At 53.5% G+C, this 22059-nt stretch overlaps 1 protein-coding gene and 1 long non-coding RNA gene across 5 annotated transcripts in view; one reads left to right on the forward strand and one right to left on the reverse strand.

The window, feature by feature from the left end:
• The first annotated feature begins 929 nt into the window (after window positions 1-929).
• Window positions 930-22059, forward strand: part of LIMS2 (LIM zinc finger domain containing 2) — a 35747-nt gene continuing 14617 nt past the window's right edge. Inside the window, exons 1-4 of one of the 4 annotated variants that reach the window (XM_036858017.1) lie at window positions 930-1070; window positions 19248-19407; window positions 21699-21765; window positions 21929-22049. In XM_036858017.1, coding sequence (XP_036713912.1) covers window positions 1060-1070; window positions 19248-19407; window positions 21699-21765; window positions 21929-22049 — 359 coding nt within the window. In that variant the 5' untranslated portion in view covers window positions 930-1059. Of the gene's footprint in view, window positions 1071-13223; window positions 13297-13742; window positions 14129-19247; window positions 19408-21698; window positions 21766-21928; window positions 22050-22059 lie in introns of those variants that run through there. The other 3 variants (XM_036858018.1, XM_036858016.1, XM_036858019.1) reach the window with 3 other exon arrangements.
• Window positions 1102-4836, reverse strand: LOC118898089. Its single transcript, XR_005020620.1, has 3 exons — window positions 4628-4836; window positions 2159-2233; window positions 1102-1467 (listed from the first exon to the last, which is right to left on the reverse strand). It is a non-coding gene; the product is annotated as an uncharacterized LOC118898089 (long non-coding RNA).

Genomic DNA, 22059 nt, shown 5'->3' on the forward strand with positions numbered 1-22059 from the left:
TTTTGTTTATTTGTTTAACACTTTTCTCAGAACAGATTCCCTAAATGGTTTTATGTCACCAGGTCACTTTAATGGCTCTCCTCTAGCTTACCAAGAGCGAGCGCTTCATCACAGGAAGGAGGAGTAGTACCTGGCCCTCCTCCCCAACTTCGGCGTTTGGTTTGTCTTCACAGAGTACCTTCTGCTGGGTTAGGGGGCTGCTCACAGACTTGGATGAAGTGGTAATTTCCTGGGGAGGGCACTAGGTAATCTCCTGGCCTGGCATCCAAGTATGCAGAGCCAGGCTCCTGACTCCGAGGGGCGCCCCTCGACCTTGACCTCCCTGGAGGCGGGGCTGCGTGCACTGGGAGTCCCCAGCGCCCCGGGAGGGAGTCGGTGCCCAGAAACATCCGTCTGCGGAATTAAAGCGCGAAGGTGACCCCCTTTCCTGCCCGGGGCCGCAGCGGGGACTCCGGGCTTGGGGGCCAGCGGGGAGGGAGGTGGTCTCAGCACCGCCGCTCTCTCCCCCGTCCTCCCACCCCCTGCGTGTGTTCGCGTTCCAGGGCGGCCCGGGACAGCGGAGGGGGAGCGCCGGGTGGGGCGCCCCGGCGGGGCGAGGGGGCTCGTTCGCGTTTGTTATAACTTCCCTCCCTTTTAAAGGAAAGCTATGCCCGGAATCCGGGAGGTGGCGGGCGAAGCCGGCGGGGAGGACGTGACCCGCGCCCGCCGCAGGCCGAGCTCGCGTGTCCCCCGAGACAGGGCGGCGCGGGTGGCGCGGCGACCCCTCCCCGCGCTCCAGCGTTGGGCTCCCAGCGCCTCGCCCGCCCCCGCCCACACCTCGTGGGCGGGGCGCCTCCCCCCCGGCTCTCCGGCCGCGGCCCCCACCTCCCGCTCGGCGGGCTGGGCTGGGCTGGGCTGGGCTGGGCTGGGCTGGGCTCCGCGGCGGGCGGAGCGGCTCCCGGCCTTTTTTGGGCGTCTCCTCGCTCCGCGCGGACCTGCGGGCGGGCGCTCGGCGGGCGGCGGCGGCGGCGGCGGCTCTGGGGGTCCCGAGGCGGCCCCGGTTCGGCGCGCTCGGCCACCATGACGGGAAGGTAACTGCCCCCGGGCGGAGGGCGCCGCTGGCCAGGGAGGGGGGCTGCGCGACAGGACCCCCGCCCGCCCGGAGCCCTTCCCGCACGCCGGCCTCGCGCGGCCCCTCCACCTCGGCCGCTCCCGGGCGGCAGCGCCGGTCAGGTCAGCGGCCCCTGCCCGGCGCGTCCCGCCCTCCCGCCGGCCCCGGGCAGCGGCAGGTGAAGGGCCTGACCCGCACGACGGGGCCATTAGCCCCGCCCCCTCCGGAGGACCAGGGCTCGGGGCTCAGAGGGGCCGGGGACTTGCTCAAGGTCACAGCCAACTAAAGGGCAAGGCGTCAAAACCCAGGCTGTCGGCTTCTTCCAGCTTCCCTGTGTGATCTGTGAGGCCTCACCTCTGGAGCCTCTGTTCCCTCTTCTGTAAGCCAGGAATGGTAAAAGTGGTAAAAGGTCTGACTGGGGGCCTGGCCAGAACTGCCCCCAAACATAGGCTGCACGGGGATGGGCTGGGGGCAGGAAACTCCCCCAGGCCTGGCCCAGGTTCTGCTCTCATACCCCTTGTGGCCATTTCACAGATGGGGTGACTGAGGCCACAGAGCCCGAGTGACTCACCAGGCCAGTCACATGTCCACCAGTTTCTGGCCGGTGTTGGCCTCTGCGGCCCTTTCTGGAACGTGGCTGGGTACAAGTGCATGACTCACGGCTGGGTGGGAGGGGCTGGTCTCTGAGGTCCGGGCGCCCCCTTCCAGCCAATCCCTGGGAGGAGGATGCTCTTCTTCACCACCCCTTGACTTGGGCGGAAGGGTGGAGGGGACCCCGTGGCTTTGCTGGGGAAAGGGGCTTGGAGAGGCAGTGCCCAGGAATGGGGAGCGGCCACTCGGGACAGGGTGGTGGACCCAAACCTAGGTGATGTGCAGGGCGGTCACCCAGCCTGCAGGGGCACATTGATCGCTATTAAGGCTGTGGCCCCGAGTCTTAGGGCAGCCCCAGGAACCAGCACGGGTCCTGTCACCTGGGGAGTCCTGTGCTTCATATGCGATTTGCTGCCCACTTCGCAGACCTCCTGTCCCGACCCAAGTCTGTGGACAAAGCCAGCCCCCAGTGCTCACCCCTCCTGGTGCGCTCGTGTCCTCCGGTCCCTCGCAGGGCGCCCCTGCCGGCTGCCTCGCTCCGCACCCTCAGAGCTTCCGAGGAAAAGAAGGGGGAGAGAACAGGGACAGAATCAGGAGCAGCGACAGATGGATGGGTAGTGGGGTGGGGGTGGGACGCGCGGCAGGTGGTTCTCCAGGCGCAGAAGAGATCGTAGGGCAGAGCCGCAGGGTGCCAGCTTCTGTAGCAGCTTCTGCCCAGATGCCCTGGGTGGGCGTTGAGGCAGAAACCCGGACGCACCTCTGTTCCCTCAGCAGGAGTCCTCTCAACCCTGAGTCCCGGGGGTCTTCCCGGAAGAGGGGGGCCGTCGGGTCAGCCAGACGCAGCCCGGCAGGAGAAGCTGGGAAGGCAGGCAGTGGAGGGGGGGGCGGAGCAGAGGCCAGCCTGCCCCAGCTGCTGCCTGGCTCCAGCGGGCTCCCTGAGCCTGAAAGATGCTGGTCGTCAAGTGACACGGACCAGAGTGAGCCTTGGAAAACACTGAGTCGGGTTTTTCCTTGTGAAAGTACAGCTGCTCATCTTAGAGAGTTAGGAAAAACCCAGAAACAAAAAAGGTAACAGAAACATTAGAAGAAAGAAAGAAAACACCGGCAGTTCCACTCCTCAGAAATGCCCTCAGGAACATTTTGGTGGCTTTCTTCTTTTCTTGTGGTGTATTCATTCTCCTGCTCATTTGTTTTTCACAAGCTGTGAGTGGTCTCCACCCTCCTTTGAAGTTTGCCTACCACATGCGGCGTCATGCCAGGGCTGGCTAGCCTCCCCTCCCCACACAGGCATAGGGGCCAGGCTGGCAGAGCAATGGACATTCTACCCAATCTTTGGGGTGGGCGAGGTTTTTCCTGTCCCAGAAGCTGTGAAGTTTCATTTTCATGCCACCATGCCCTCCGCACGTCCACTGCCCCCACGAGATGCCAGGGCAGTTCTCACACCTGGATGCTGGTTCTCTCCACATCATCCCTTGCTGCCCAGACCAGACTGACCTTTGGAAATGACCCTGTCCTTGTACACCTCATGCACCTTCTGGGGCTCTCCCTGCCAACGGCGTAAAGTCCCAGCCCTCCATGGGACTGGAGCAGATGAGACCAGAGGGAGGGCAGTGGGGAACCACTGAAGTGACCTGGAGTGATGTGCATGACCAGGCACTTTGGAAATACTCCTCTGGGGCTGCTGAGGAAGAGGTGGGGAAGGAGACTGGCCAGGAGGCAAGCAACGAGAGAGCCTCTCCTTGGGAGCCACGGGACTCGAGAAGACTAGACGGACTCAGGGGACCTGGGGGGTGGAGTCTGGACCCCGGGCGGATCCAGGAAGAGGATGCCCAGTTTGTGGTGGCAGGTGTGGGAGTGGACACAGAGCTAGTTTGGGCCATGAAGCATTCGAAGAGCTGTGGTGAGTCTAGGGGGAAACCCTGAGACTGGACATGAGCGCCTGCAGCCAGGAGAGGGCTGAGCTAGGACGGAAGACTGAATGAGGCCTGGAACGTGGGCGTGGTTGCTTAGGGAGCAGCTGTGCTGTGGGAAGAGGCTCAGCCCCAGCTGCAGCCCTGGGGACTCTGGACCTTGAAAACACCGCATCTTTGTCCCAGCTGAAGGGGCCTTTGGCATCACCGGTTTTCAAGCCCGGGTGGGTTACGTCCCCTCCCCAGGGACCTGGCCTGGCAGCAGCTCTCTTCCAGAGGGAGCCTGGGACCTGGTGCTCGCAGCAGTGTGACTCAGTGGCTTGGCCTACCCACCAGGTCCCACCCACCACATGACCGGCATCCGCAGAGGCTGCCAGATCCCAGCCGGGTCCCACGCTCGGTACGGTGCAGAGTGGGGCTGCTAGAGCTCTGTCCTCACACCTACCAGCCTCCCCCGACCCCGATGGTGCTCCCAGCTGTTCCCCACCCTCCTCAGGAATATGGCCAGTGACCCCTCAGCAGAGCAACCTGCCGGGGTGCGGCTAGGGTGGCAGCCAGAGCCCTCAGGACAGCACATGGGGCTGTGATGGAGTCAAGGGTTTAAGCAAAGTGGGAAGCGGGTGACACGGGATGTGCAGCGGAGGCCTGAGCCCCAGGCTGGGCCCCGCCCATGGCCCCTCACCCCCTCCCTTTTCCTCTGCTTCTAGTGTAGACTCCCCTCTCCGGCTGGCCTGACCTGTAGCGTGTGCCCAGTTCCGTACTATAACAACACCTCTACCTGGGCTCACTTCAGGCTACCCATGTGATGTGAACCCGTTCACGAAATTCCTGAAAACTGAGCAGTGTGCAGTGTGAGCTGGCACAGGATGACCCGGGCACACCGCTGGGGAGAGGGACCAGGCGTTCCCTGCGCAGCGGCTGGCCCGCCTCTGCAGCGACACAGCTGCTCCCTGCTCCCACCTACCATGTGCAGATTCTCACTTCAACCTTCCTGGGGGCTTCATGTCTAGGTGGGGAGCGGGGCAGAGGGAGGTACCTGAACTGTCCTCCTTGTGCTGTTTATTCACATCTTCCGAATTTCTGATGATGTCTATTTACTCGAATTTCCTGTGAGGCAAGAAGGTTGGAATACACCGTTTATCATCTCAGGCATGCCAAAGGATCTGGGCGAGTCGTCTTCAGCCCCCCAGTGAGGTTGGCTCTGGTGGAGAGGCTGTTTGTGGTGGTGTCGCTGGCTCCCCTGGGGGTGGCACTAACCACTTAGCCAGAGAGGCAGTGCCATCTCATGCCTTGCTGGCGGCTGCCCTGGCCCTTGTCTCTGCCCTAGTAAGTGACATAGTTGCATTCATCACTATGTGTGTGCTGCTTAAACATTTGAGATAGGAATCCCATGCCATGAAATTCACTGTTTCAGAGTGTACAGGTCAGTGGCTTTTAGTACATTCACCAGGTTATGCAACCATCACTACTAATTCTAGAACATTTTCATCACTCCCAAAAGAAACCCATTTGCAGCCAATTTCCCCCCTCCCCCAGCCCTTGGCAATTCCTAGTCTGCTTTCCCGTCTCTACTGATTTGCCTGTTCTGGACATTTCATATAGATGGAACCATACATTATGTCACCTTTTTTTTTTTTTTTTTTTTTTGCCTGGCTTCTTTCATTTAGCATCATGTTTTCAAGGTTCATTTATGTTGTCATATGAATCAGTACTTTGTTCCTTTTTTTAGCCAAATATTCCCTTATATGGATATACCACATTTTGTCTATATGTTCATCTGTGGTGGACATTTGAATTGTTTCCACTTTTGGCTCTTATGAATAATGCTGCTGTGAACATCCCTATATATATTTTCTGCTTTCTGGAGCATATACCTAGGAGTGGAATTGCTGAGTCACATAGTAACTCTATGTTAAACTTTTTGAGGAATTGCCAAGCTGTTTTCTAAGTAACAGCACAATTTTTACATTCCCACCAGGAATGTGTGAGGGTTCCAGTTCTCCACGTCCTAATTAATACATCATTATCTGCATTAGTAGGTGTAAAGTGGTATCACATTATAGTTTTGACTTTTATTTCCCTAGTAACTTGTGATGTTGGACACCTTTTCAGGTGCTTGTTGGCCACTTGTATATCTTCTTTGGAGAAATGTCTACTCAAATTCTGCACCCATTTAAAAATTGGATTCTTTTTATTGTTGGGTTGTAAGAGTTCTTTTTGTATTCTGGATATTAGACACTTGTCAGATATATGATTTGCAAATACTTTCTGCTGTGGATTGTCTTTTAACTTTCCTGAGTGTTCTTCAATGCACAAAAGTTTTAAATTTTGATGAAGTCCTATTTACCTATTTATTTTTGATTGCTTGAGTTTTTGGTTTCATATCTAGGAAACTGTTACCTAATCAATGGAGATTTATACCTATGTTTTTTCCTAGGAGTTCTTTAGTGCTAACTCTAATATTTCAGTTTTCAATCCATTATGAGTCAGTTTTTATTTATTTTTATTTTTTATGAGTCAGTTTGTATATATGACCTGAAGTAGAGGTTTAAAATCATTTTTTTTCATGTGGTCATTAAGTGGTTCTAGCATCATTTATTGACAAGACTATTCTTTCCTCAGTGAATTGTCTTGGCAGGCTTGTCAAAAATCAATTGATCCTGGATGTATGGGATTATTTCTGAATTCTCAATCCGATTCCACTGATGCACATGTTTATCCTTATGCCAGTACCATACTGTTTTGATTACTGTAACTCTGTAGTAAGTTATGAAATTGGGAAATGTGAGTCCTCTGACTTTGTTCTTTTTCAAGTTGTTTTGAACAACTATTCTGAGTCCCTTGCATTTATTTCCATATGAATTTTAGGATTAGCTTGCCCATTTCTGTAAAAAAGGCAGTTGGAATTTTGATACGGATTGTGTTGTATCCATAGGTCATTTGGGGGGAAAGGTATTGCCATCTTAACAATGTTAGGTTTTCTAATCCATGAACATGGGATGTCTTTCCATTTATTTAGGTCTTCTTTTATTTCTTTCAACAATGTTGCATAGTTATCAGTGTATAAGGCTTACACTTCTTTGGTTAAATTTATTTCTAAGTATTTTTTTCTTATTTATTTATTTATTTTGGCTGCATTGGGCCTTCATTGTTGCGCATGGGCTTTCTCTAGTTGCGGCAAGCGGGGGCTACTCTTCATTGTGGTGCACGGGCTTCTCATTGTTGTGGCTTCTCTTGTTGCAGAGCACGGGCTCTAGGCGCACGGGCTTCAGTAGTTGTGGTTCACGGGCTCTAGAGCACAGGCTCAGTAGTTGTGTGCATGGGCTTAGTTGTTCCACGCATGTGGGATCTTCCTGGCCCAGGGCTCGAACCTGTGTCCCCTGCATTGGCAGGCAGATTCTTAACCACTGTGCCACCAGGGAAGCCCCGAATTTTTTCTTTTTGATGCTATTAAAAATGGAATTGTTTTATTAATTTTATATTCAGATTGCTCATTGCTAGTGATTTTTTGTATATTGTTCTTTTATCCTGCAACCTTGGTGAATTAATTTACTAGCTGTAATAGGTTTGTGTGTGTGTGTGTGTGTGTGTGTGTGTGTCAGGGGGGAGTTCTTTAGGGTTTTCTATATATAAGAAAATGTGATGCACAATTAGAGATAGTTTTACTCCTTCTTTCCAATCTGGATGCCTTTCATTTCCTTTTCCTGCCTAGTTGTCTTTGCTAGAACCTCCAGTGCAATGTTGAAAAGAAATGAGAAGGCCGGATATCTTGTCTTGTTCTTGACCTTAGAGGGAAACCTTTCAGTCTTTTACAATTAAGTATGATGTTAGCTGTGGTTTTTTTGCAGTTTGAAGAAATTCCCTTCTATTCCTAGATCCTTGAGTTTTTTTTGTTTTGTTTTCTTTTAATCATGAAAGGTGTTGGATTTTGTTAAGTGTGTTTTCTGCATTCACCGAGATGATCATGTGGTGTTTTCCCTTTATTCTATTGATATGATGTATCAATTTTGTAATGTTAAAACAACCTTATCTTCCTGAAATAAATCCCATTTGGTTATGTTGTTTAATACTTTTTATAGGCTTCTAGATTCAGTTTTGTTGAGGACATCTGTATTCATAAGGGATATCGATCTGTAGTTTTCTTGTGATGTCATTGTCTGGTGTTGGTATTAGGGCAATACTGGCCTCACTGAGTTAAGGTGTTCCCTCTTGGTTGATTTTTGGGAAGATTTTTGTGAAGGACTGGTGTTAATTCTACTTAAACATTTGATGAAATTCACTAATAAAACCATCTGGTCCTGGGGTCCTCTTTGTGGGAAGTATTTTTTTCTTTTCCTTTTTTAAAAAATTACTAACCTATTCCCTGTACTTGTTACTGGTCTATTTGGATTTTCTGTTTCTTCTTGAGTCAGTTTGGGTAATTTATATCTTTCTAGGAATTCGTCCATTTCAACTAGGTTATTTAATCTGTTGGCATATGATTGTTCATAGTATTTCCTTACAATCCTTTAAATTTCTCTAAGTTCAGTCCCTTGTTTCATTCTGATTTTTAGTCATTTGAATGTTCTCTTTTTTTGTTGGTCAGACTAGATAAAGATTTGTTAAGTTTTGTTGATCTTATCAATGAACCAACTTTTGGTTTCATAGATTTTCTCTATTTCTTTCTAGTTTCTGTCTGATTTATTTCTGCTCTAATCTTTATTATTTCCTCCTTTTGCTTACTTTGAGTTTAGTTTACTCATCTGTTTCTAGTTCCTTAAAGTGGGAGGTTAGCTTATTGATTTGAGATTTTTTTACTGTAGATATTTACAGTTATAAATTGAGTACCACTTGAGCTTCATCCAATAAATTTTGGTCTGTTGTGTTTTCATTTCATTCATTCCAAAGTATTTCTTAAATTCCCTTGTGTTTTCTTCTTTGATTCATTGGTTCTTTAGGAGTGTGTCATTTAATTTCCACATACTTGTGAATTTACTAACTTTCCTTTTATGATTGATTTTAATTTTATTCTGCTGTGGTCTGAGAATATGCTTCCTATGATCTCAATCATTTTAAATTTATTGAGGCTTGTTTTATGTCCTAATATATGGTCTGTCCTGGAGAATGTTCCATGTGCACTTAAGAAGAATGTATATTCTGCTATTGTTGGGTGGAGTGTTCTATAGATGTCTTTTAGGCCTAGTTGGCTTATAGTGTTGTTTATGTCTTCTATATCCTTGCTTAGCTTCTATATAATGGTCTATCCATTATTGACAGTGGAGTATTGAAGTCTCTAGCTATTATTTTTAAATTATCTATTTTTCTCCCAATTCTGTCAATTTTTGCTTCAGGTATTTTGGGACTTTGTTGTTAGGTGCCTATGTTTATACTTGTTATTTCTTCTTTATGGATTAACTCTTTTATCATCATAAAATGTCCTTCTTTGCTCTTGTAACAATTTTTGCCTTAAAGTCCATTTTGTCTGATAGTATAGCCACTCCAGTTCTCTTTTGTTTGCTGTTTGAATGGTCTATCTTTTCCATTCTTTTATTTTCAGCTTTTTGTGTTTTTGAATCTAAAGTGAATCTCTTGTAGAAAGCATATAATTGGATCACATTTAAAATATCCATTTAAAAAAATTCAAAAAACTTTTAATTGGAAAGTTTAATCCATTTATATGTAATGTAATTACTGATAACTGGGGTTTACATCTGCCACTTTCCTATTTTTTTCTATTTGTCTTATGTCTTTTTTGTTTCTTAATTCCTACACCATTGCCTCCTTTTGTGTTAAATTATTTCATTACGCAGTCATCTTTAAACCAGATTGGAAAAAAAGGTTTACAAACAAAAAATACATTTATACTGTCTTTTATATTTATCTTATGGTTACCTTTACTGCTCTTAGTTTCTGTTTTGTTTTTAAATAATTTAACAGTTTCTTCTCTTTTTTTTCCTATTTATTTAGTTATTTTTTCCTGTGTTGGGACTTTGTTGCTCCGTGCGGGCTTTCTCTAGTTGCGGTGAGCAGGGGCTACTCTTCGTTGCAGTGCTCAGGCTTCTCATTGCAGTGGCTTCTCTTGTTGCGGAGCATGGGCTCTAGGCATGCAGGCTTCAGTAGTTGTGGCCCACGGGCTCAGTAGTTGTGGCTCACAGGCTCTAGGGCACCGGCTCAGTTGTTGTGGAGGACAGGCTTAGTTGCTCTGAGGCATGTGGGATCTTCCCGGACGAGGGATTGAATTTGTGTCCCTGCCATGCTGGCAGGCGGATTCCTAACTGCCACTGCACCACCAGGGAAGTCCCTGCTCTTAATTTCTTCATGTGGATTCGAATTATTGTCTAGTGTCCTTTCATTTCATCCTGAAGGACTCTCTTTAGTATTTCTTTTCAACTCTAGGATTTGTTTTTGGTCCCATTTTATAATTTCTCTCTCTTTATTGATATTCTCCATTTGGTGAGACATTTTCATACTTTTCTTTAGTTTTTTAGACCTGGCTTCCTTTAGTTCTTTGAATGTATTTATATTAGCTGATTTGAGGTCTGTCTAGTAAGTCTAACATCTGGGCTTCCTCAGGGACAGTTTCTGTTGATTGCTCTTTTTTTTTATGTGTCTAGGTCATTTTTTTTGTTGTTTCTTTGTGTGTATCATAATTTTTGCTGAGAACAGGACTTTTCAAATAAAATAATGTGGCAGCTCTGGAAACCAGATTCTCCCTACTCCCCAGGGTTTGTTGTTGCTGCTTATTGTTTGTTTAGTGATTTTTCTGAACCGATTCTGTAAAGTCTGTATCTCTGTCATTTGTGGCCACTGAAGTCTCTGCCTGGTTAGTTTAGTAGTCAGCTAATGATTAGACAGAGATTTTCTTGAATGTCTGAAACCAGTAAGTCTCCCAGCCTTTACTGAAGGCTCTGAGTGTGTGTTGGGGCACAGTTTCAACATCCAACCAGGCATTTTACAACTCCGCCTTAGTCTTCACTTCCTGATTGTACAGATCCCAAAAGGTCCATCATAAGTGAGAGCTTAGGACCTTCTAGGGACTTTCCTGAGCATGCACATAGCCCTGGGCATTCACATGGCCTTCTAGATTCTCAGGAATATGTCGGTTCTTTTCGAAGCCCCTAAGGACATCTCATTGCTTGGTGTTTCCTTTTAAGCTTTTGATTAGTCAATTGCCCAACTGTTACCCTTTGCCTGTGACAATGGCAGCTATGATAGTAATACATAGGTAGTTGTGATAGTAATACATTTGGAAAACTCACCCCAGGAGAGGCTTTGAGCACTGGGTAAGTGTGAGTGAGGTCACATAAAAACCAGCCTTTCAAGCGGGATCTTCCAGGGAAGACCAGGTCATTCTCCTTTGGGAATGAAGCTCTGAAAGAGTTTCAGCCCTGTTCTGCTCCCTCATTACTGGGAATGCAGCCAGTTACTTTTCTAGGCAGCTATGAAGTTAGGAAGTGGGGATTAAGGACTAGGATAAATTAAAACACCATAAAGGTGTTCTTACCAAGATTCAGCTTTTATAACCCCCTCCCAGTTGGTTATATTTTTAATTTATCTATTGTTATTGAGGTTTAATTGACATACAACATTATGTTAGTTTTGTTTTTTTTTTTTTAGTTTTTTATTTATTTATGGCTGTGTTGGGTCTTCGCTTCTGTGTGAGGGCTTTCTCCAGTTGTGGCAAGCGGGGGCCACTCTTCATCGCGTTGCGCGGGGCTCTCACTATCGCGGCCTCACTTATTGTGGAGCACAGGCTCCAGACGCGCAGGCTCAGTAACTGTGGCTCACGGGCCCAGTTGCTCCGCGGCATGCGGGATCCTCCCAGACCAGGGCTCGAACCCGTGTCCCCTGCATTGGCAGGCAGATTCTCAACCACTGCGCCACCAGGGAAGCCCCTATGTTAGTTTTAGCTGTACAACATAATGATCTGATATTTGTATATATTGTGAAATGATCACCACAATAAATCTAGTTAACATCTAGTTAACTAGACACCATAGTTATAAAAAATTTTTTTCCTTGTGATGAGGACTTTTAAGATTTATTCTCTTAGCAACTTTCAAATATGAAATACAGTATTATTAACTATAGTCATCATGCTGTACATTACATCCCCATGACTTATTTGTCTTATAAAAGGAAGTTTGTATCCTTTGACCCCCTTCACCCATTTCACCCATCCCCCACCCCGCCCCACCTCTGGCAACCATCAATCTGTTCTCTGTATCTGACCTAGGCTTTTTGTTTTGTTTTGTTTTTAAAATTCCAAGTATAAATGTGACCACACAGTATTTGTCTTTCTCTGTCTGACTTATTTCACTTAGCATAATATCCTCAAGTTTCATCCATATTTTCTCAAATGGCAAGATTTCATTCTTTTTTTATGGCTGAATAGTATTCCCTTGCATTTATATATACCACATCTTCTTTATCCATTCATCTATTGATGGACACTTAGGTTGTTTCCATATTTTGGCTATTGTAAATAATGCTGCAATGAACATAGAGTGTGTATATCTTTTCAAATTAGTGTTTTTGTTTTCTTCAGATAAATACCCAGAAGTGGAATTGCTGGATCATATGGTAGTTCTATTTTTAATTTTTTGAGGAACCTCTATACTGTTTTTCATGGTGGCTGCATCAATTTACATTCCCACCAACAGTGCAAGAGGGTTCCTTTTTCTCCACATCCTCACGTACACTTGTTATTTCTTGTCTTTTCGATAATAGCCTTTCTGACAGGTGTGATATCTCCTTGAGGTTTTGACTTGCATTTCCCTGATGATTAGTGATGTTGAGCATATTTTCATGTACCTGTTGGTCGTCTGTATGTCTTCTCAGCAGTTTTTCTTGCTCTCTGGGTTACTGTAAGTCTTTGGTTAATTTACAGAGTTCTGAAAAAGGTGGTGCTGACATTCTTTGCTAGTTTTTTCATTGCTTTTATGGAAAGACAAACTTTCAGAGGTCCTTATTCTGCCATTTTTGCTGACATCATTCTTACTGTGTTTTTGCAACTGTGTTCTCTGGAGCCAGAATGCTGGCCGGGGATCCCAGTGTGACTGGTACCTCCACCCCCACTGGTAAGAGGGGCCTAGGCCCTAGGCCATCGACTTGAAGCTGCTCTAAGAAAACTCTCTACACTAGCTTTCTTAAGCATTCATCTCTCTACATCAGCAGGTGGGAGGTGGTCCTTCTGCTTGTTGGCTCCAGGCTCAGCTTCTCTCTGCCCTTTAGCCCCTGGGGCCACCTTTAAGAAAATATTTGTTGAATTGATCAGTGCTTGGTACCTTTGGAATTGAGCTGCTTTGACAAACTATACTGCACCCAATGCTTGTAGTCATCTGGCTGTGTTTGGGGGTTGACCCCCGGGGTGGTTAATGAGTACTTACTTCCTCGTGTTTGGATTTACTGGATGACGTGTGTTCCTCGGTGTCTGGGACTGGCATCTGAGTCTCAATGGATCCCCGCAGTTTCCTCCTGCCCCAGTGGTGGAGGACCAGCACCCTGGAATGATGATGGAAGGCAGAGGAAGATACTGCTCATGCTTCCTGACCTCACTAGAAAGGTTTTCCAGGGAAATGGAATCTATGGTATAGATTTCTGTGAGTGCTCTGGATCCTTATTTAATGCCGATCGTGGTGCCCGCCCGGCCAGCAGTGGCCACAGTTCAGATGCCGGCCGTGGGTGTTTGCACTGAGACCACAGTAACCCCGCCAGTCCCTTTAGGTAAAAATGCGTGGAAACGGTGCCTTCCTGGTGGTCTTCCATCAGATCCTGCAGCTTCTGCTTTCCGTGGTGAGCTGGGGGGCTGCCTGCCCTCTAGCTTTTGACAGTGTGGACCTCTTTTGGGGTGGATGGTTATTTGCTGGCCAGATCCAGGGACCGGGCTGCCCTGGTCTGGGTCTCCTAGGTGGCTGCAGGTTCTCAGGGAAGGGAACAAGGCAAACGTGGGCATGTGTAGGAATCCCTCATCAGCTTCTTGACTGTTTGCAGGATTCCTAACCCGGCTCAGTCCCATACTGCCCTCCTCAGATGACTGTACCATCGTCAGCATGTCCAGGGGGCTTAGGGTTTCCTCGGAGGCTCCTGGCAACCCGGGATCTCCAGGCATCCTGCCCTGCCACTGTGGACTGGACCTCTCACCTCAGTGCTCTTTGGGATCTTCCCAGCGTGTCCCCTCCCCAGCCTGGACCCAACCCTGCCAGCCTCAGCTTTCACTGTGCTGCCCCCGCGGCGGGAACAATATCCTTTCTATTCGGAGTTGACTCTGCTGCCCTTTGGAGATCGCAGTGCGTAACGTGAGCTCCTGTGCAGAGGGGTGGGGGCCGAGGCGCCCCCTGCGCGCCGGGCGTCCGGCCGCCCAGCCCGGCCGTTGGTGGCTGCCCGCCGCCACACCTGCCCTCCGAGGCTGGGGTCCGACGGCCGGTCGGAGCAGGCGGCCCGCGACGCGCCGGCAGGAGGAGGCCCGCGCCATGGCCGCCCGGCTGGGCGCGCTCGCCGCGTCGGGGCTGTACCGGCGGCGCCAGCACCGGCAGAGCTCGCCGCCCGCCGCGCCCGGGTAGGTGGCCGGGGGCAGGGCGGGGGCGCGGGGGACAATGGCCGGAAAGCTGCCGCCGCGGGCCTTTCCTCGGACGCCCGCCTGGCCCTTCCGACGGCGGCGGCGGCCCGGCTGCCCCGGGCGTGGGGACAGCGCCTGGCGTGGCGGCCATGGGGGGCAGGGCGCAGCTTAATCCAGCCGGGTTTGCGGTCCTGGGATCAGCGCTCTTGGGCAGGGCGCCTAGGATGGGGCGCTCAGATAAGGTGCCCGAGGTAACCGCCACGACTGCTTTCAGACTCGGACCGCTTTCTGGCCGCTTTCTAGATGAGCACCCTGGGTGGTCAGGGAACCCGCCTGACATCACCCATCCAAAAAATGGCTAAGCTGTGACTTGAAGCCAGGGTGGACTGACTCTAAAGCCTGAACTGCTTTGTCCCGGGGAGAACTGCCAGTGTAGACAAATGAGGAGCGCTTCCTTTGGGACTGGCAGGGGGAACCTGTGGGTACGGGATGGACCTCAGGGCATCTCCGAGGATGAGTTAGCCTTGGTGGGGAGGGCCCGAGGGGGCACTTAGATGGTGGAGCCCCCGGAGTGAGGGTGGGGCTGGGGGAGGGGCTCCTGGACATGTTGAAGTTGCAGGGAGTGAGAGCGGTGAGGGCTGTGGGCTTGGGGTCTTTGGCATCAAAATAGCAGGTGGGACCCCCAGAGGCGTGGGGGAGGAGCTGTGGGAAGGAGGTGGGGTTTGGGAGGGGGTGGGGATTCAGGGAGGAGACAGAGCAGCAGTCACAGAGGTGGGCGGCCTGGCGGGTCTGGGAGGGGAGGAGAGCGAACCCAGAGGCTGATGCTCCGCGGTGAAAGTGCGGCCCACTGTGTGCTCACGGTGCGCGCGTGGCCAGGGCAGCCTTCCGGGGCGGGGCTGAGGGTTGAGCCCTCAAAGGTGTCTGGGAGGCCGTCAGGTGGGGAGCGGGGAGCAGAGGCTGCAGAGGGCCACCCGCGGGATATCTGCTGTAGCCGGGCTTGCACCTGCATCCGTGTCTCAGGCCCCTCCCTCACCAGGGGCCACACCAGGATGGGCACTGGACAAGCCCACTGCTCCGGTGGGGAATCCGGAGCGCGGGAGGCCAAGTGACTTACCTGGGTGAACGGGAACCCTCACCGGTTGGCCTCTGGATGACCCTGGACATCTGTGGAGTGAGCCGGGAGTGGGCGACCAGGGCCCTGATGGGCCAGAGGCCAAGCCGGAGGCTGGTTTCACCGTATGAATGCAGCACAAGAACTCGGCCCAGATGAAAGGAGGGCAGGGCTGATGGTGAAGATCAGGCCTCAGGAAAGTCCCGTGCACACACGCACGCACACACGTTCATATGCTAACCTCAGCTCGATGTTTCTTCGAGCTTCTGGCTTGTGACTGACTGCTGTGCGGGATCACCTGGCCTCAGCGACACGGACTCACCCTCGAGTGTGCAAAGACCCCTGTGGCCAGCCCCTGCCTATTCCCGGGCCCTCACGCTGGCTTTCTAGGCTCTGGTGGGTGGGAGACTGGAGTGGGGGATGGTCTGGGGTTGTTGAAAAAGCAGTCTTGAATGTTCATGCCTGTGTGATGCCACCAGGAGCTGAGGGGACGAGAGAGCACGGGTCCAATCCCGTGTGACCTCAGCAGGTTTCTGACCCTCTCTGCACGTCAGTTTCCTTATCTGGAACCAGCACCCTCCCCTCACAAGGACCTGGCTCAGAGAGGACTCCCTCCAGCCCACCCCAGCCTAGAGCTCAGTGACGTCTTGCAACAAATAGGCTTGCGTTGGCTGTCAAGATTGAGAGCCTTTGGGGTGCCGCGGAGGGTTGCAGAAGGGTACAGGGTAGGTGGGGGTGACCACCTCCCTCCTGCCCCACTGGCTGCCCCAGCCCGTCTCAGGGAGCGGGCACTTCTGTGACGGCATCCCCACGGGCCCCGCTCGGCAGCACAGGTGTGCCCCCCCCGCCCCCCAGCTCTAGGGTTTGGCCTCTAGGTGGTGGCCGTGCCCTCGGCAGTGTTTGTGTGCTGTCCAGCCGGGGCGGGGGCGGGGCGGCGGTGTCTCCCTGCGGGTAACCGGGCAGACTGTGCTCCCGGCTCTTGGGCGGAATGTGTGAAGGAGGACGTGGCACGCGTGTCTCCCTCCTTAGTCCTCGCAGGGAGCGCTGCTGGGCCGGCGCGGGGGGTCCCTGAGCTGCCGGCAACAACCGCTCTGTATCCAGCGCTTGGCCTGCCCGGCCCTGTGCTCCGCGCGCTGTACGTGCGCTGCAGGCAGCGAGTGCGTCGCTTCAGCTCTGCGCGGCGGGTCCTGCTCCTCTGGCGACCTCTTTGCCGATGGGGAAATGAGGCCCCGAGGAGCTGGCACCTTCCAGGGGCACGGCTGCGGGCTAGGGCTGTCAGCGTTTAACCTCGTGGGGCGGAGCCCGGAGCGGCCTCCTCCTGCAGGGGACAGCTGGCGTTTTCTCCGGCGGGGCTGTGGTCCGGCTGTCCGGCACGTGGGCACGTCTGCCCATCCCCCTGCCTTTGGCCAGTGGGCTGGGGTGTTCTCTGTGGTCCGGAGCAGGGGCCGTGGGGATGCAGCTACAGAAGTGACGCCGGGGGTGCACCTGCCCGAGACCTGGGCTGGGGCAGCCGGTGGGGCAGGGGGGAGGTGGTCACCCCCGCACCCCACCTGTCTGTGCCGGGGCTTATTGCGAGGTGTGTAGGGGACAGACGGCAGAATCCTTGACCTGAGACTCCCAGGGACCCAGCCAGGGAACTAGACCCAGACCAGTGAAGGGCCAGCTGCTCTTCTGGGGGCTGGCTGCCGTGGTGACAGCGTGGAGATGCAGTCCCTGAATGTCTGCCGTGCGGGGAGGCCGGGGTTCTGGAGAGGCAAACCGAAGATGGGCCTGCTGTGCACTCGCTTGGTTAGGGTCCAGAGGTCTGGAACAATCTGGAAGCCTGGGGCTGCACTTGAATTCTTGTTTTGGCTTCATTTTCTGGGTCCTTTGAGTGGGGAATTCCAGGCTCAGAGTCACAGGATTTCCTGTTGATTTCTGACTACTCCAAGACCTGCCAAGGTCTTGTTCATGGCCAGGCACTGGAACTTCCTCCCAGCCACCTTGGGTATGTGTGTTTGGGGAGAACAAGGCCTCCAGGTTCACAGTGTTCTTGGGACAGGAAACCATGCCTGTGCTGACGGAGTCCAGCCCAGCCCATGGCGACTGGTCAGTCCCTGCCCTGTCTGTTCCGCCTTGTGGCGATCAGCAGGGAGCTGGAGAGGAGGGTGGTGGCCACTGTGCACAGAGCCTCCCTGTCACCTTGGGCTCTGCCCAACGCCTCCTGCCACTGTCCTGCCTCCTTGCCCCTTTGGCTTAAATACGGATGCAGGAGACGGCTTTGGTCCCCCAAGTACACCTGAGGGCAGGCAGAGGCATGCAGCGCTCCACTTGCCTGGCAAGGCTTGCCGAGGGGCCTACCGGCCCTGCCCTTGCCACGAGGGCTCGTCCAGCAGAGCAGAGAGGAAGTCCTGCCCGGGTGCCCCAGGCCGGCTTCCAGTCTGTCCACGTGGCAGCGACCCTCCACTAGACCCACTGTCCACACCTAGACCCCTGAGGGCGGAGCCCTCTCCCACCTCCTCCCGGTGCTGTGGCCGTGAGGGAGGGGTGGGCTTCAGCATCCCGGGAGGCGGAACAGGCTGAAAAGATGTTCTCAGGAGACGTGCCGCGTGCCAGCGCACGCGTCTACGCGATGTGGCCAACGGGTTACATCTCTCCTCCCTGAGCCTGACCTTCCTTCTGTGCCCACCCAGTTGACACGAGACAAAATCTGTTTGCCGCCCTTGTAGCCAGAGGCACAGGCATCAGGGTGCCGGGCGTTTGTGGAGGCTGTCGGGGCTGACAGCCAGGCTCCCACCTGAGCCTTGGGGCCCCAGCCTGGAGCCGGCACACGTCTGTCTGTATGGCCATTTCCCCTGTAGTTCAGTTCGGATTCCACGCCTCCCGGCAGGATGCCTGCCGCTTCCCCGGGGACGGCAGCTGCCCACCGTGGATGAGGGGATTCGCTCCGCACTCTGCGCCCATCCCCAGTGTTCACAATCTCACCTTCTCCACGGTAGGGTGGTTATATGTTTTGGGGGTGCAGGTGATTTGAAACTAATTCACGGTGCAGGGAAAAGAGCCATGGAAGTCGGACCAATCTGTGTTCAAATCTGGACGCTGTCATCTGCTCTGTGAGTTTGGGCAAGTTACTTAACCTCTCTGAGCCTTAGGAAAGCAGGGTGGCCTCGGGGATTAAATAAGTGTGTAAAAACCGAGCCGCTCCCCTGTGTCTGGGTGACAGTCTCTACCGGAGACATTCTGGTTCCCTGAGAGGGTGACAGGAGGCACAGGAGGAAGCCGGGGTGTCCCTGACACCTCGAGAGATGGCCCAGCACCATGACCGAGCAGCCTAGGGGCCCGGTCAGTGACACTGACAAGCACAGCACCGTCCTCTGCGGGCTTACAGTGGGCCGGGCACCCTGCTGAAAGCTTGTGTGTCCGTCATCTAACGGCCTGTAACCCGTGGCCACGGCCGTGATTAGGGTCCTTCCACGGCTGGGTGTCTGGGCCTGGAGAGCGAGGGCCAGCCCCGGCCGCCCCGTGAGTGAGAGCACCGGACTTGAGCCGTGACTGCTCTGGCCGGCGTGAGCCCGGCGACGGCCTGGCCTGTGCCTGACCCCTTGTGTGGGGCACCGGGGGCTGCAGGGTGTGGGGGAAGGTCGGGGCCCCAGAGTTCTGATGTCGGCTTTGCCTCCACCCACTGTGGCCCTGGTGGTGGGCGGGTCACTCTCTCCAGGCCTCCGCTTGTCCAGCTGGGAGATGGAGGTGCTGCGTTGGCCTCGCACGGTTGTCATCTGGGAAGGCCACCGTGGCCTGGCCTGCGCTGGCACCTAACGTGTCCGAGGCACACGGTAGCTGCAGGGATGGGTGACAGCCACGCGGGGTGACCCAAGCCGGTGCCGGGAAGCGTGGCCCTGACTGTGTGACTCAGTCCCTGCGGTGCCAAGGCCGACCCGGGCTGAGGACAGCGCCGTCTTCACCCCAGAAAGTGTGTCCATCGAGTGCGGCCCTCAGGCCCTGACCCGCCCTTTCCTTCTTCCCGCCCAGTAACATGTCCAATGCCTTGGCCAATGCCGTGTGCCAGCGCTGCCAGGCCCGCTTCGCCCCCGCCGAGCGGATTGTCAACAGCAACGGAGAGCTGTACCACGAGCACTGCTTCGTGTGCGCCCAATGCTTCCGGCCCTTCCCCGAGGGGCTCTTCTACGAGGTGAGGATGCTCCCGGGGCCCTCGCCGCCGCCTTCTCGGAGCCTGAGCCCCGGACCCAGCTCAGGGTCGGCCCTCGGGCAGCCTGTGGGCCGTGCCCGGCCGTGGTCCTCTTGTGAAGGATGAGGCAGACATGCCAGCCCTTGAGCCGAGCGGTGCTCCCTGAGAACTTTGCTGGCCACGCCTCGGGGCCCCATCCCTTACCTGTGAGACGTGAAGTGTTCTCCTGGTGGCCGTGGGTGCTGGAGGAGAGTCACCGTTCATCCTGTCACCTCTGGGCAGATGCTGGGGGGCCCTGGGGTGCAAACGCCCTGCCTTGGTGGCACTTACCCTCCCTGGGGTCAGGCAGTAAACATAACCCACGTGTATCAGATGGTGCTAAGTGCTCTGGCTGTAAGGCATCTCGGGGGCGGTGGGTGATCAGGGAAGGTAATGTCTGAGCAGACCTGAAGGAGGTGAGGGAGCAGCGTGCACCTGCAGGAAGAGCTCTCAGCAGAGGACACAGCACGTGCAAAAAGGCCCTGAGGTTGGAGCATGCAGGTATTTGAGGAGCAGTGGGGGGCCGGTGTGATGGAAGCAGAGCAAAGGAGAGGGAACAGCAGAAGATGAGAGTGGGGAGGCAGATTTGCTTGACCCCGTGGGCCTTCGTGGGGCCTTAGGCTTTCATTCTGGGAGGGGCAGGAACCACTGCAGGGTCTGGAGGGGAGGAGTCACATCGTCTGTCTGACCTTAGAGAAGGACCCCTGGTTGCTATGCTGAGGAGAGACTGTGTGCGGGCGGGGACAGAAGCCAGGAGAAAAGGTGGGACCAGAAGCCCATTATTTCCGTAATCCAGATGGAAGTGAAGGGGCCTACACTGGGCTGCACTGGGTCACAGGAGCAGATTGTTAAATTTTCAGCAGTCTTGCAAGCCGGTTGTTAAACACAGCCATTATTAAAAGTTAAATGATACAAACATACAATGAGATAAAACTGTATTAAAAACAAAGGTAACATTCGTTTTGCTGTACAGTAGAAACACAACATTGTAAAGCAACTATACTCCAATAAAAATTAATTTAAAAAAACAACAAAGGTAACAGAAACTCAAAACTCACCACTTCCTAATTACTCTATTACATTTCACGATCAGCTATGCCTTTGAGGTTATGATTTGTTATTATGCCTGTGTGCTGGAAACACTGTACCATGGTGGCTACTGACGTCTCTTCTCAGCTCCATGCGGAGGTCTGTTGGTAGCTTGAAATTGACCACGGGTGGGAATATTTACACCATAGAAATCGGCAAACGCTACAAGGCAGCCTCAGAACCAGTTGTGAAATGTTTACCAGCACACCAGGGCAGTGCTCGGAGGCTGGATAGATTTCCAAGCTGATGGGACGGGCTGGTAGACGGCTGTGGGGTGTGTGATCTGCCTGGCAGAGTAGGGGTTGCTGTTGCCTGTGGTGCCTCCTGGGAAATGCTGGCCGATGATGCAGGCGGGGCTGGCGGGGGGGGGGTGTGATGTGGGCAGGGCGCTGTGGATGTGCCTACGACAGTTTAAATTCCTGCTGCCTCTGCAGGTCACTGGCTAGGGCTCTAGCCAGGTGCAGCTTAATAAGACACTCATTTTAGAGAACAGGGGAAAACCAAATACAGTTATCAAGGGAGAAGAAAGCAGAGGCTTTCTTGGGGCCAGTGTGAGGGCCCTCCTTGCCCAGACAGATGCGGACAGCGGCTGCAGGACTCCCTTGCCCCCCTTCCTGTGTCCCTCCTTCTGTGTCCCTTCCCTGGGTATTTTGTGGCCCCTGGGGGAATGGACTTCTCACACAGGAAATAGGGCCAAGGGACACACAGAATTCAAACTCCATCCCCGCCCTCCCCAGCCTGAAGTTCCGCCCCCAGCCCTCAGCTTGTTCCTGGGACCAACAGGGCCAAGATCTTCTGCAAGCGGCAGTGGCCCTTTGAGGGGCTGGCCTTGCTGAGTTGCCAGCTTCTTCGAGGCCCCTCGCTTTGCACTCTCCCCAGGTCGAACAGGCCAATCCCGTCCCATCTCCAGGCCTTGCACGGGCTGCTCACTGTCTGGAATTCCCTCCTCTCGGAACCCCCACCCCCTGCTGCCTTTCCACTCCTCATCACCTCCTCCAGGAAACCTCCCCGCCCCCCACCCCCGCTTCCTGTGGTGGCAGCAGGTGCACAGAGTGGGGTGTTTGTCCAGCCTCCCCGAGGGCAGGCCCTCACCCAGCAGACCGGCCAGCGCAGCTCGGGGGATGACAGTGCCTTCCTTGTCCTCTGTCTGCTGGCCCCGTTTGCAGCTCGAAGGGCGGAAGTACTGCGAACATGACTTCCAGATGCTGTTCGCTCCGTGCTGCAGGACCTGCGGTAAGGGCCGCACAGGCCTCGGCGCCGCCTGGGGGGCGGGTGGGCAGAGAGCCCTGCCTCTCAGAGCACCGGCCTCGGGCTCCCGCGGGCACCGCCCTCCCGGCTCTGGGAGGGGGCCGCGGAGGGGAAGGGCACCAGGCGAGCAGGAACCTCTCTCCTCCAGGCGAGTTCATCATCGGCCGCGTCATCAAGGCCATGAACAACAACTGGCACCCCGGGTGCTTCCGCTGCGAGCTGTGCGATGTGGAGCTGGCCGACCTGGGCTTCGTGAAGAACGCCGGCAGGTGAGGCGGG

The sequence above is a fragment of the Balaenoptera musculus genome, chromosome 7 (genome assembly GCF_009873245.2).
Source record: "Balaenoptera musculus isolate JJ_BM4_2016_0621 chromosome 7, mBalMus1.pri.v3, whole genome shotgun sequence".
Classification (NCBI taxonomy): Eukaryota; Metazoa; Chordata; class Mammalia; order Artiodactyla; family Balaenopteridae; genus Balaenoptera; species Balaenoptera musculus.